At 40.4% G+C, this 15382-nt stretch overlaps 1 protein-coding gene across 11 annotated transcripts in view; it reads right to left on the bottom strand.

The window, feature by feature from the left end:
* rgs12b (regulator of G protein signaling 12b) overlaps window positions 1-15382 on the bottom strand; it is a 50103-nt gene that overhangs the window by 27297 nt on the left and 7424 nt on the right. For all 11 annotated transcript variants that reach the window (XM_030431538.1, XM_030431594.1, XM_030431585.1 and 8 more), the window contains exon 5: window positions 12561-12680. In XM_030431538.1, the coding sequence (XP_030287398.1) occupies window positions 12561-12680 (120 nt within the window). The remainder of the gene's footprint in view (window positions 1-12560; window positions 12681-15382) is intronic.

Raw genomic sequence — 15382 nt, 5'->3', positions numbered from 1 at the left:
AACAGTGTGTTGAAGTTTTATTCCAGAAGAAGCAAAAACATCATAGAACCTCTCAAAACACGAGACAACCAGTAAACTTTCAGACCTATGTGAGCTACTGTACGTCCCCTACCATTTTCTCTCAGTATTTCTAATGAAAAGTGTCACTTTGAAAACAAAACATGACATTTTCCCTGGCCTCTTTTCAGCCCCACAAGCACCATTCGAGGCCATAGACCTCAAATGCAGTGCCATATTGTTGTTAAAGTTAATGTTAACCTTTCACGTCGCAGTATCATAGCAACATCGGTCCCCCCCACCACTAACACCACACCACACGCACGCACGCACGCACGCACGCACGCACGCACGCACACACACACACACACAGTGAGTCGGACAGCGCTGCCAAAGCCCTAATTACCAGGGCTTCTAATGCTGAGGAGGCCGCCCAGTGGAGCCTTCAGTTTTAACACATTAAGGTTTGCCTGGTTGAACCAATTCTAATCAAATGTACCTCGAGAGCTACATTATTCGGGTTCTTAATTCTAGAACAGCTCACTGGTCTACTGTACACATCTTTGACAGGGCAGGAAGAACAATGAGTGGTGTATGAGTAACCTGGGCTCAAGTTCAGCCCAAAACACATCAGTCGACAGAGGGGGTAGAGAGAGGTACCGGGCGCCAGCACAGGATGAGAGGGATGTGACAAAGTTTAAGTTGGCTAAATCCACATCCTGCAGAGAAGAGGAAGAGAGCAGAGGAGGAGAAAAGGGGAAGAAAAAAGAGGAGAGGAGATTTCTCATATCTCGCTCCACTCTTTAGCCCTCATTCCTGTGATCTAGCCAAGCAGCTCTGTTTCCTTTGTGTGTGTGTGTGTGTGCGTGTACATAAGATCACGGCCTTTTCTAGGGTAGTTCAACATAAAAGGGAAATGTTCTCTTCTGCAGATATCAGATGACAGTATTACAACAGGACTACGCACAGAATCACACACACACACACACACACACACGTACGACACATGTTAAAAGTTAACACTGAGCAATTCTGGTGTGCATTTCTCTACCGCCATTTTAAGCAAACCAGCCACGATTTACATGGTTAAAATGTATTTTTCTGACTGTTTTTCCGTCATTGCAGATGCCATTTGTCTGTGTTGGAAACATGTTGACACACTAAATAAGTGGTATCATAAGCTGTGACTCTTTTCCAGACTGTTAATATATAAAATAACTATACTCGGGGAATCAGCCGGGGTTCCCTCCAATGTCTCACTGGGACGAGATATAAGGGGTTAAATCACAGAGGTATAAACACATCTCCCTCATGCTTGCCTTGCTCCACTGGTTCCCTGTTAGATTTCAAATTGATTCTAAAATGTTCTCACTTTTTTTTGCTCACTTTTAAGGCATTAAATGTCATTGCCCCTATGTACATTTCTGATTTATTGATCTTCTATGTTCCCTCTGGAGTAGACGGCTGAGATCTGCGGATGGAGCCCTGCTGGTTATTCTCCTGTCACAATTAGTATAAGAGGATGATTAGGTTTTTTTGCTACAAGGGGCCCTAAACTATGGAACTCTCCTAATGAACTGAGACACGCTTTAAGAGTCCCTAGCCTCTTATAAAATCTCATCTTGCTCTTTTAATACACGCTTGTATTTATACTGTTTTTATTTCAGTGTAATCGATCTTCATTTTGTTCCTATTTTAGGTGCCTTGTCTGGCTTTGTTTCTTGTTAAGCACTTTGAAGCTTTGTTAAGAAATGTGCTACATTAGTGAAGTTTATTATTACTATCATCTTACCATAAAGAAATAAATCTCTCTCTGTCTGTCTGTCTGTCTGTCTGTCTGTCTATCTTTCTGTCTATCCTTCACATATCTCGAGAACCATTGATATTATCTATGTCCTACTTTGCAAGTGTACTGCTGAGGACTGCTGAAGTAGGAGCAATGTCGAGTGTTAAGTTGTTTCGCACACAGCACTTTTCATATACTTTTAATAAACAAGCAAACAACAAGCCACTCATCTGACAGTGTAGCAGGGCCCCTTTGATATACTGTAAGCATTGTCGCATCACTGCAGGGCAGGGCTTCGGGGCTCTGACTGACTGAGGGAAGCAAAGGCACGCACGCAGAACAAGAGCTCTTGAGTTGCGTCATCTCCACTTACTCCAATCGACCATATCTTATTATTTTTTTTAAAGCAATGGTGAACCGTGGAGCCTGTCAAAAGCTCCCACAACTTAGCTGAAAATACTAGCAGCCCAGTACTGTAAATCAATCAGTCAATAAATCACGTATTAACTACTAACTGACAAACACCGCACTTTTGTCTCTGTATTCATAAATTCCAATTTTTTTAATTGCATTTTGAACTGCCGTTGTCGCGCAGAACAAAAAACAGATGTGGAGGCTGTGAAACTAGCCAATAGGAACACAGAGACATGTGACTGGCATGTTTATTTGGGCTAAACTAATTGTTATATTAATTGAGTATAAAAAATGTTTAGAATTATCAATACCTTAATTGTTAGATAAATGAATTAATTAATTAATTAATGAGTAAAAGAATATTGGTGCAACCCTAGACTCGGTTATACCCGGAACATTGCTCGCCACAGACTAATACAACCACAGATAACAGGCTTAGCTAACTGGCTATGAACAGTCAGCAAAATTCCCCCAAATTCACATTTCTATGATCTCATTGTATCAACATATTGTCCAACCTATGTACGTGACACATTTTTAAGTCTTTTTTTAACTTTTGCAAATCATTATCACAATGTGGAACAATCCAAAAGTTCAGATGTTTGGAAAGAGTGAGCTGAACACAAGGTCTTCAATGAAGTATATGAGAGAACACAGGAGGAATCAACAGGTGGTTTACCTTAAAGGTTTAACCAACGATTAAAACGAAAAATAAATACATGAAACTGAGGGGCTTGTATCAACTCACTCTCAACCCAGCTCTGTCGAAAGAACCATATTTTCCGTACAGAAAATAGTTTATCATCTCTCTGTTTCTCTGCCTTAAACGCAACCACTGTGATTTAACAAAACTCAACACTGCCCTCTGCTTACAGGATGGAGGTAAGGCACTGAATAGAGCAAAGGAGGAGAAAACTTCTGATTTCCTTTTCCATTTCTGCTACAGACCCACGAATCATCATGAGATGGTTGACCAGTAATGGGTTAGATGATCTGAGTTAGTAATGATCCATACTGTGCGTTAGCATAAATAGCTTTTTGTTCCTTTCTTATTTGATAAGACAGGGTAAGAGTGGCAAGGAATGGGGGAAAGAGAGGCTTGCAGACATGCAGCAAAGGGCCCCAGCTTGCGCGCGCACACACACGCACACACACACACACACCTGTAATCTTATTCAAAAGATCAACATATAAAACCTTTAACTCAAGCAGTGAACATCTGGCCTCTCTGTGTATGCTGTCTCATGTATGCTCATTTATAAAACTGGCGACTGTCAGATCATCATCAAAGATGACACATGCTGCTGTTTGATATTCAACTGAAGATGACTTGCATGTGTTAAAGCGGTGATTTACAGGGGTTGCACCGGCCACAAACTGCAAAATTATGCAAAGAAGGAAAGAGGAGAAATCTTGAAAATCATGATGACTCATTCCAAACAGGAAAACTGCAGCAGTAAAGAGGAACAGTGGTCAGAAGCAGACCTTCACCCACAGACTGAGTGAAAAACACTTCACAGGATGTCTGCTTAACAGCTGCTGCAAACTACAGCCTCAGACTGGTACGTTTTTTTCTCCCATTTTGTCTCCACTTTTTAAGTTGATACACAGTGCTGCAACTCACATGACATAGCTTGATTGTGCTGATGTGGTAAACTGTACCCATCTGACACTCGACGGAGATAAAAAGGAGCGCTTGTGTTTGTTTAAAATCAGAGTTACGTCTGATATGACTCCTGGCCTCCTGAGGTGTTTTCGTGTACAGGAGCAGCGTTGATCCTGTCCCATCATCTGATTTTCCTTCCCCAACGTTCTCTGCTCCCAGGGTATATCACGAGGAGCACACACAGTGAGAATACACACACACACAAACAGAGGAGTAAATGTGTCTGCAGGTTCTTATCTTTGGGTGTGCTTATTCAGTATGTGAATGAGTGTTTTTTATGTGTGTGTATGTGTGTGTGTGTGTCTGTGTGTGTGTGTGTGTCTGTGTTAGGTCAAAGGGCTCGCAGGCTGCTCTTTTCTCACTGCTGTGTTTAGTGAAATAATGTCCTGTGCTGCTTTCCACAAGAGTGTTAAAAAACCTGCAGAATTGCATACGCTCACACACCAATCCACACACCACTACTGACCTATTAGAGGAAGTGCTGCAACTAATGATTATTTTCACCATCACTTAATTTGTTGATTAATTCCTTGATTAATCAATTACTTTTTTGTTCTGTAACATTTCAGGAGAGGGCTGTTAATGTCCATGAGTGTTTCCCAAAGCCGAAGAAGAAGCTTCCTAAAATGTCTCCTTTTGTCCACAACCCAAAAATATTCAGTTTACTGTCATAGTAGAGTAAAGAAACCAGAAAATGTTCATAGCAGAAATGCTGAAATAAGAGAATTATGACTCTTTTTACTTAAAAATTACAAATTCCATTAATCAATTGTCAAAATAGTTGGCAAGTGACTTTACATTTGACAACTAATTAATTTAAGTATTTTTACAATGTAATTGAACATACACCGACACACATTTAAAAAGAAAACTGCATTAACACATCGGACGAACATCTTCATCACAATAATACTCCCTGAAACCCATGGAACAAAAACAAAAAACACTTTTATAACCAAAGAATCAACAGGTTTCCCTTTAACTCAACACAGCTAAAAAAAGACCCTGTTGATTGGCCCGCACGTGTCACATGATCTGTCATTCCAGAGATAGGCCTTGCAAAAAAGTTTCAGGACATTTCATTCATCCTAACCCAAAATAAATATGTACTGGATGACCAGCATGACTTGACAGCTCTGCAGGAACAGCAACAAAAAAAGAGAGCCCTGGCATTAACCAGGAGACTTTGATGAGATTTTGTTTGACATATAAAGCTTGAAAATGTTTCAAATTTAAGATGACAATACATCTATCTGTAGAATTTGTTTGGCTGAAAGAATCATCCGCTCGAGCACTGTAGGTCTAAAACAGTCACGATTGTGTAACGTTGCCTGCATGCTATATGTGACAGAAGCAAGGGAGTCATCAGGGGGATCATATATAGGCTGCATCAATATAGGGAGAGCAAACACACACACGCAGACACACAAATTCTCACGGTCACACACATGCACCCACGCACACACACACACAGCTCGTTAACTCACAGGATCAGCAGCCGTTTCAGAATCCACGCTCAAAGTTTGCTGCTCCATGAAGGAAGAGACAAGTAATCCTCAGCACTGCATGTGAGACCTTCCCTCAGCACACATTGTCATCAGCTGTTGAATGTGTGTGTGTGTGTGTGGGTGTGTGTGTGTGTGTGTGTGTGGGTGTGTGTGCCTGCGTGCGTGCAGAGAGACGAAGCGGCAAAGCTTGACGGCTTTCAAATGTCCAAACCGCTACAGAATGTCGCTGTCGCTAGATTCCCCCTTCCCTCTCGCCCTCTCTCCCTCATCCCCCCTCCTCCTCCCTCTGTATCGCCTCTCCCTGGCCCAGCCTCTCCGTTTCCCCCCTCCTCTTTTTCTGCTTTTCCACCCACCGTCGGATCATTTCTATTCCACCCACACTGCTGTGGGCTGAGACATACACACACAAACACACACACACACACACACACACACACTTGGACGAATGCGGAGGCACGGCTGCAGAGGGAGACCCCTTGCCATTAAGGAACACACACCCACACATAAAATCAGCGCCGAGTTGAATACGTTACCCTCAGACCTCCTATGTCATCTGCTTAGTATGCCCCGTGCATGTCCGGAGCACAGAGAGGAAACTGACATTCATGATGGGAGGGGGCAAAAGCAGAGCAGACAGGAAGACAGAGAAACAGATATTTGTGGAAAACCGGGAGATCCTCCAGTTGACAGCGGGGATTGATATTTGTAGCGATAATAAGGCTGTTTATGACTGAACTAAGAAGAAGCTGCATTCCTCAACATGCCTTGACACACAGTGGAGGTACTCTCCCCCCCACCACCACACACACACACACACCTCCTGCCAGTCCCCCACATGGCCCAGGGGTAAGGACAGCGGGTGAAGCACCACCTCACTCACACTCAGCACTGATAAATAACCAAGAGCGCATTATAAAGACTGGAGGCCACCACATTAAAAATCAGCCCACAGGAACACAATGTTTTGAACAACAGAGCTAATCACAGTGTCACGTTGAAACAGCTTCAGGAAGTGTTTTGAAGTACTCTCAAAGGCTATCCAGGACCTGTTTTTAAATAAGAATAATGTACTGTAACCGGCAGCTCTGCACAACGACAGATTGAGAGTTCATTCCTGTGTCTTTTTCAGCACGAGATTTACAGTATTTTTCTAGTTTGGTAGAATATATTTGTGTTTTGTCTTCAGGGTAACTCCGCCTATTTTACACATTGTACAGTATGTATTTACAGGTGCAACTGCATACATGAATAAAGCAATATAAAGACTTTCGGGTCAAGAGGAAGCTGAATGTAATCTGATAAATTGCTTTTAGTGATGTCACTTAGTGGCTTAGTTGCATTTTGGGTAATGTAGGTGCCAGGTTTTGAAAACGGAAAAGAATTTGAGGGATGAAAAGTGCGAAATCTATGGTTCTGCTGTATTGATTTGAATTATTTGTTTTAAATAGTCCATAATGAGTCCCACAGTGTTATAGGAGTGCAATGCTAACCTCCATTACCCACAATGCAACTTAGCCACTGAGTGACATATCTGGAGAAAATGTATCAGATTCCATACAGCTTCCTCTGCTGCCACAAAAGGCCTTATACTTCTTTGTTCACATATGCAGTAGAACTCCTCAAGACCTGTAAAAACAGGACTAGAGCTAGACTACTAGAGCTCAACCAATTTTAGACGTTAAGTTTAGTAAATGTATCATGGTTTGAGCTACTCACACTGTAGAAACAGCAAGATAATGCCTGTGAGGAAGCGTTTTAAGTCTCATGAAACCATGAGAATGTCATTAGGGTTATGTCGGTTTGAGATCAAGACTTCAAACATTTGACAATAAACATGTGGTGGGCCTGACAAAAGATGTTATTGAGTTACATGCTACCAATTGTAGGATCCAGTGTTTTAGAACCATGACTAATAGCCAGACTTAAACTGTACATATCGCTGCCTCTGCTGCTTCAATTTGACCATTCTTTGATTATTCTTTCTCTTATATGTCCCCACACTTGATGAAAGTGCAATACTAAATTGGAAGTGAGCCACTCTGAAGGTCAAGTATGTAGGAATTAGTGGCATTTGGCAGTGGGGTTACATTTTGCAGTGAACATAATATACCTTGTCATACTAAGCATTTAAAAGAAAAACGACGAGGGACAATTAAAATGTTAAAAACACAAAAGGCCCCAGCTAGAGCCTGTGTTTGGTTTTGTCCAATCTAGGCTACTGTAGAAACATGACAGACTTTGTGGAAGAGGGCTTGTTGCCTCTGTAGATATAATAGGCTCATTCTAGGGTAACGAAACACGGTTCGTATTTTCAGGTGATTAAGCTTTCTTTTTTTTTTAATATAAATATTATATTACATTTCTTCCAATAATTCTCCCTGAATCCTACACACTGGACCTTTATTACATAAAATTATATTTATCCATCACCACTGCCTGGTCCTTGACTTATGAATAAGTATTCTTTTCAGAAATAAAATTTAAAAAACAAGGCCAACGTTTCAAGAACATATGTCCTAAAACAATACTCATATACCAAAGGACATAAATACATGTTTTTTGGTTGCTTTACAACTGCCTCTGTTCATACTGAAAGAATGAGAGATCACCTCCTAATACAATAATGTAAGTCACGGGGGATACAGTTCCTTATTCTGTGCAAAAAGTGCATTCCAAGGGTCTTTTTAGTACTTTTTGTCACTGTGTCTCCCCGGTAGCTAAGAAAGAAAATATTATGTCAAAACAGAAAGGAGAAACTTTGAACTTAAATTTCAATGACATTGGAGAAAGACTTTAGATCAACCTAGACATCTGAATCCACATACTGTATCAGCATTGGATGAGCTTTAGAATACATTTTTGCACAGTATTACAGTGTGCAATTGTCTTAGGAAAGGATCAGTTAATAGCAGATATAAAACCATTACTATACTATACTATATAATTATTAATATAATAATATGGTGAGTTTGAGGATAACTGATCATAAATACTAATGGTGACACTAGATCACATGGAGGTTTTTTGGGAGACTGGCTGATCCTTAACTTGAACCAAAAGTGTTCCAACAGTACAAATACTGCTTTAAGGTGACTTAACCTCAGAGCTACAGTCAGGTGCATGTCTTGGGGTTACGGCCCTGATACGTGTTTGTGTGCGAGATCAGTTGGAAGTTCCCATCCTTCCCAAAATCAGACTACATTTGTCTCATTGGAGAAGTAGCCAAAATAAGACTTCTAAATCAATTACATTTGGAAAATCATGTGCAAATGGTTAGGCAAAAACAGGCATATACGCATAAAAACATCAAACAAAAGTTCAGTTCTACATAGTTGGTGACAATGATGGATTCGGTAACTGCCTGGCTTTGATGTGTAAAAATGATGCAAACTGAGATAACCCCAAGTGTTATGTAATAGTATACCCAGCAAAAAAATAAAAAACAAACAAAATATCTGCAATCACGAGTTACTGCACAGTTGGCTGAAGAGCCAAGTAAATCTGTAGATCCAGCGTGGAAAGGATTTCCTAACTTTCTTCATTTTGCAGCACTTTTTCCTTTCATGCCTATCACTATTAAGAATAAGAATTTACAGTTTAAAAGATTCAGATTAGATTGATTTGGCAACACCTATGGTCAGACGTTGGCATGGGACCAAATGACAATGTCATATCACGGTTATCCTGGCCAAAATAATTGTGATACACAATATAATGCAGATAATCATCAAAACAGCATCAAACTCTTAAAATTATACTACAGACTGGAATCACTTTACCTAGCAACTTGTTAAAAGAAAAACATTTTTTATTTTGGAATAACTGGAAAGATGCCATAATTCAAAATAAATCCGAAAAAAACAATAAACAACAGTACGTTATCAAGCTATACAGCTTTTTCAAGTTATACATGTAAGGATATTCATAATTATACCAATCCTGGCAATTCACAACGGTCAACCTGAGCGTTTCTATCAAGATGTGCTTTTGTATTCTGCATTTCGAGTAGTAAGTAGATAATTTCCGGTAAATCCCATGTACGCAGGTACAAAGTTGGGATACCATGTGAGTCCTCCGCCAGCATCAAACTCTACTGTACGTATAGAGAGGTACATAGTGCAAATACTTCAACTTTAACTTTTTGTCGACCTAATGCGAACTACAAAATACTTAAATAAAAATCCCAGCACATGCTCACTGGAAGAATCATTTTGTTCTTCAGCATTTATATCCCTCTGCTGCAGTCAAAAATTATCTGAATTTTAATCGTGTTTACCAACAAATCTTTCAAAATGTGTCAAATAAGATTAAAACTGACCAAGGCACCAAAATCCCTCTTTTACTTGTTTTAAAAATAGCAGAAGGCTACTTAAACAGTGGAAGCTCACATGAAGCTGTTTGTAAATGACATCAAAGTCCCCACAAAATCATTCTTAACAAAGTCATTCTTAACAAATCATTCAAAGTCAAGTCTTCTAGAATTCAATTTATTTTTAAAAGGTTTAACAACTTGGCTACAACCAGAGTTAAGAAAAACTGTTGCTTTGTTAGAATTTGATGCCAAGACTAAAATATATACAGAGAACACAGCCTGCCCTGGTAAAACATCTCTGTTGTGCTGCAGAGCTGTCGGTGGACGTGTCTCTCCCACCAACACTTGAGCTCTACTGGAGTGAAACTGCGTCTTCCTCCACCTATCATTATGTTGCAGCTCATGGAGGAAACAGCAGCAATCAGCATGGCAATCGGCCTGTTGTGTGCATGGTTAGTATGTAGTTATATCTGAGCATTCGACCTCTGAAGGCTTGTTTGTGTCCATTCATTTGTCAGTCGCACTTTAATAGACGGCTAACACAGATACGACCACTCACAGTCAGCTTATTGTTCAAATTTTAACCTTGGAAGACCCCTTGTTTGTGTCCTGCATGTGGGGCTGCTTTTTCCAGCTTGTTCATGGTTGTCTCCAAAATAGCTCTCTGTGGTTTCAAACATTAATGCTTTCAAACAAAGTTGTTTGTTTTTTTTAAACAGTGTCTCTTAGCCTGCATGTCTATGCGACTAAATGGAAAATGATATGGCAGAAAAGTTCATCAGACAGCTGACAGCAAGACAGACACAGCTGGAGGAGTGCAGAGCCCGACAGCCTGACTTCCTTCCCCTCATTGCTGTCATAAGACATTGTCTGTTTGTTTGTTTTGTTGTTTGCGTGTGTGTGCGAGTGTGTAATGGGTAAGCTTGACAATCAGACCCATCACAAGATAAGCTGCAAGACATTTTCACACACTGTAAGCATACAGTACTATGCACAAACAAACACTCTTACATGCACTTTAACTGCAGCATTAAGTCTGAAAGCTGCTGGAGGAGCTCGGATGGCACAGCTATCAAGATAGCAGAGAGCTCTGTGTGTGTGTTTGTGTGTGTGTGTGTGTGTGTGTGTGTGCGTGTGTGTTTGTGTGTAATCATGGTGCAAAAATGCTTCTGTGCACTGGTGTTTGTGTGTTATTGACTTGCATTTAGGGTTGTGTGTGCACATGCTTGGCTCTTCATTTATATGTGTGTGTGTGTGTGTGTGTGTGTGTGTGTGTGTGTGTAGGTGTGTGTGTGTGTGTGTGTGTGTGTGTATCAGCGCTCCGTGTGTTTGTGTGTGTGTGTCTATATACTGTATGTGCTTTTGTGTCGAGGCCTCACTAACGAGGGGAATGTCAGCTTGTTGCTCATCAGAGCTCATTAGAAGTGCAGGCTAACACTTCGAACCCCATTACCCCCCACCACCATCACCACACGAACACAAACATACACACCAATCTCTCTCTTCTCCCCCCCTCTCACAACACAAAGCCCTCTCTGTTTGTGGACATTACTGCATGTGCAGCAAGAGAAAAAGGCCTAACGACCGGAAGAAAAAGGTAGAATAGAGGGGGATGGTGGGTCGGGGGGAGGGCGATGGGGAGCGAAGAACAGAGAAACCCTGGCATGGGATGGTCTGGCAAAGAGAGAGAAAGCGCTACCCCTGTTTGAAACACTCAGAATGAAGGGCAATTCAAATGCACTGCTCCCGATGATATTAAAATCACCTGATGACAAAACTTTTTTCCCTCATAATAATCATATAAATACAATGATATAATAATATTAATAATAATCATATAATATGTTTAAGGTGAAACCAAACAGCAATGGATTTGTGGTTAGGAAGGGGATTTGACAGAACGATATAAAGGTTTTTTCACATAAAAATCAGTTAAGAAAAAAACATCTCAAGTTTGATTCCAGTCCCAGTCTCTCGCTCCCCATACTTCCTGCCTGGCTGTACTGCACCGCCCAGTAAAGGAAAAATGCCAAAAATGTGTATTGAAAAAATGTTCTAGTGAAGCAACAGTGTGGAATCTGCTTATCTGCTCCCTGGGTGCCTCAGCAGCCACTAAACAACGGAAACATTTAGCTTCTTCTGATCGCTATCTCAGGACCAAAACTACTGTTACAAGTGTTCACAAACAGCAGGACTCTGCTTTGGACTCACACACACATGCATACATTGAGGCAGGCAGTCCATGATGAGGATAACGCTTTGTATTTACTACTTTAGTTTACCTTAAATGTACAATGCAATTTTATACTTAGATACCTGTGTTTTTTCACTCAAAGATAAAAAGCAGCTGCCGCAGACTTTCTCTTTGGAAATGCTGTAAAGTAGAACTAAATAGGCATATTGTTCTTCAAAACTCATGGCTCTCAAATGACTGGATGCATCGGGTCATTTCTTGCAGCTAAAAATGAGTGCAGAAGTAGAATTCTTGCAGCTGTGTATTGATACTGCGCTCAATCAGCAGAATACGCAATACCTCTGCAGCTAAAGGTACGGCTGTATACAGTACATCAAGCAGTAACCGAAGTGATGAGCCTGAATCCATAAATACCAGCCTGTGAATGTGTATGACCACTTTCCATAAAATGGCTCTGTCCTTCACTGTGTGTATGTTGCCACGGTGATTCGCGTGAAGGGCTTGATGTGTCATGTGAGGATGTATGATGCGCATGAGCTGCTATTATTAGAGATGGATGGTGCATGTGCGGATCAAATGTGACAAATAACACAGTGGTCAGAACGAGCTGGAGCGCTGCAGTAAAATCTGATACTTGCTGGGTGTGTGTGTGTGTGTGTGTGTGCACAGGTGTACGCCCCTACCTCAAGGTCATCCAAAGAGCGGGCCAGGCTGAGACGTTTGGAGCGTCCAAAGGAGCGTCTGGCTGACGAGCGCTGGGGGAGAGGAGGGAAGCCCATGGTCAGACCACGGAACCGGCCCCCCTGAGGACAGAAGATACACAAAGTTTACCGCACATGCTAGTTTTAATACAGTTCATACAGATACAGGTGAGGGTGGCAGTAGCCTAAAAGTGATGATGCTGGGTCTAATCAACCGAGCAGGTGAGAAACCATTTCCTTTAACAGTTACTACCGAGCACTTCATTCCAACCTCAGGGACCACCAGCAAAAGACTCATAGGAAGCTCCCAGGAGTAAATGTGTGAAAGTGAATAAGTCTGAATAATTCCAGTGAAAATAATGACATAGCACTGATGGATGCTGGAGCTTTCCTTGGTGGTCTGAGAAGCTTAAATATAGATCAACAAATCTAGTCTTGGGTCTCTGTCGGGCCAACGTATTATATCATGTGTCATCCCTCTCCTCATACTCTCTGTCAGTCTTAACTGGCCATCATTTTCAGGAAAATAAAGACATGAATATAGAAATTAGAGCATGACCAAAATATAAGCCAATATTAGCTGGTGGTAGATACAGTAGAGTCCGAAACCAAGACCACCGAGATCGCTAATCCAAAAAAACTATGTAACACCATTTTTTTTCAATACAAATGATAACATAAGCTTCAAAGTTTGAGTGAAAAATTATATCTTGTTGGAAAAAAATGTACATGAATTGGCTGTGTCCAAAGACTCCAACATTCCTACTACCATGTTTCACTGTGGGGTTTGAAGCACTACTGTACCATGTCAGTCTCTGTTACTGCCATAAATCTCTAACTTGAATTCATCAGTAAATAAAAAATGTTTTTCCGGTCATCATCACGCTTTCTATCTTTCAGGGAACTAAGCTTGATGTATTTTCCTTCTGATTGTGCGGTCATGTCGGGTCTGCATGATCGCACTTTGGTTACAACTGATCCCGTATCCGAGAGGTGTTTGGGAGTGACATGCACTGCCCCCTTAGAAATCCTAAGCCTACCTATGAATGGACACAGAGAAAGCTCCTCTTTGCTTAGACTCGCTTTGTCTTCTGACACCTGTCACTTCTTTTCTGAATCCTCAGATTTTCTAATTATTCCAAGTTTACATAAAAATAGTCAGTATCTCAGACTGCTGGACCTCACTGTATATCTGTACAAAATACTTAATATGTGTTTAAAGTCCATGTAAAGCAGAAATAAATTTGTGTTATGAGTTTGTCAGTTTGTGAGCTTGTGCGCAATTTGTTGGCAATTTATAAAAAACAAGCATCCATCACTAACGCAAACAATGTTGGTTAATTGTTATGTCGAAGATGTCATGCATCCACCTGTCAATATTCTTTAATAATAATGAAGTGCAATGTCCATAATGCATAGTGCAATGTACCGCGCATTTCTGCAGTCTTTGGAATTCAATTTGGTTATAACCTTACATATTAAATTGTGCTAAACTGAGAACTGTTTTCTGGGTCTTTTCTTACTTTTAGACTAGTTGATTAACTTTAGTTTAACTAAACTTCTGTTTAAGTGTCAGAGAAATTACTCAACTAGTTTGAGGTCTTTCAATTCATTGAATTCAGTACCAGAGTTTTATTTTCAGACTGTGAAATATCACTATCCAAAGCTACATGATCAAAATAAGGATACAGTCCAAACAGGTTTTGATAAATAGCCCATAAATAATATCTATTCTATCTACCATCTTTAACACCCTATGAATGGTGCCTGCGAGTGTGAGTTTGGTGGATGTCACAGAAGTTTGAATATATATGTATCGATTTAATAAAAGACACAACATAACATAGACAGTAATGCATGGAAGCCTACATGAAGAGATTTGTGCAGCTTTGCCAGAAGCTTACACGTGTGTGTCCATGTAAGACGGGTTTCTTTTTTTCCACTTAAATGTTAAATTCCACATGTTAGACACAGGCATGTATGGTCCTGTGATTCTGCCCGCAGTGACAGATAGTACTCCAGTCAACCCCTCAACCTCAGCCATTGCACAGAAACACACAAATGGAATAAACACTTTACGTGAAGAAGTATATGTTGTTCTCTTGCAATGTAGAGCCTGACCAATATATCAATTAGCTTATATCATCAATCGATGTCGGCCTATCGCAGATTAATCATATCGGTGTACATGTTGTCCAATATGTGACAACATGAAAACGTTTATTAGAGATTATAATGCAGAATAAGATGCTTGGGGTAATTTACATTGATCAAATCCCTAGTGAAGTTTACTGCTTAAATGCACTGGTGTCGTTTTAGATGATACATTTTATTGTTAATATTCTGCCTCCATTACATATCTTTGTCATAAGCGTTGATTTGCATGACATGGTACAGGTGTTTTTTATTACCATATTTAGTTTACACCGAATAATAATAGTATATACAAAGAACATTTTAGATGGCATGACAATTTTGCATTAAATACAGCAGTACAAACCCAGTCACTGGAATGAACTTTAAATTGGCCAGCTGTTACATGAAGCCATAAACTGCTGCCTAAAATTGAGCACACAAGCTACTTAGTCATCGGGTGATCAAGATTTATTGTCCAAAACCATCTGACAGTGATTTAACCCCACTAAGTAGTGCTGTAAACCAAAGAGGAAAGAAAGCTTAGTCTTACACTGCCTGAACAAGTTTACAATTTGCCTTTTTAAATACTGCTGTCCTTTTGAGAACAACAGAAATATTCTGCTCCGCTCCCTACGCTCACAGATGGCATTTTTCGGATGTCCTCAAAC

Source organism: Sparus aurata, chromosome 1 (assembly GCF_900880675.1).
Source record: "Sparus aurata chromosome 1, fSpaAur1.1, whole genome shotgun sequence".
Classification (NCBI taxonomy): Eukaryota; Metazoa; Chordata; class Actinopteri; order Spariformes; family Sparidae; genus Sparus; species Sparus aurata.
The sequence above is the reverse complement of the archived record's forward strand: the minus strand, read 5'-3'. Positions and strand labels throughout refer to the sequence as shown.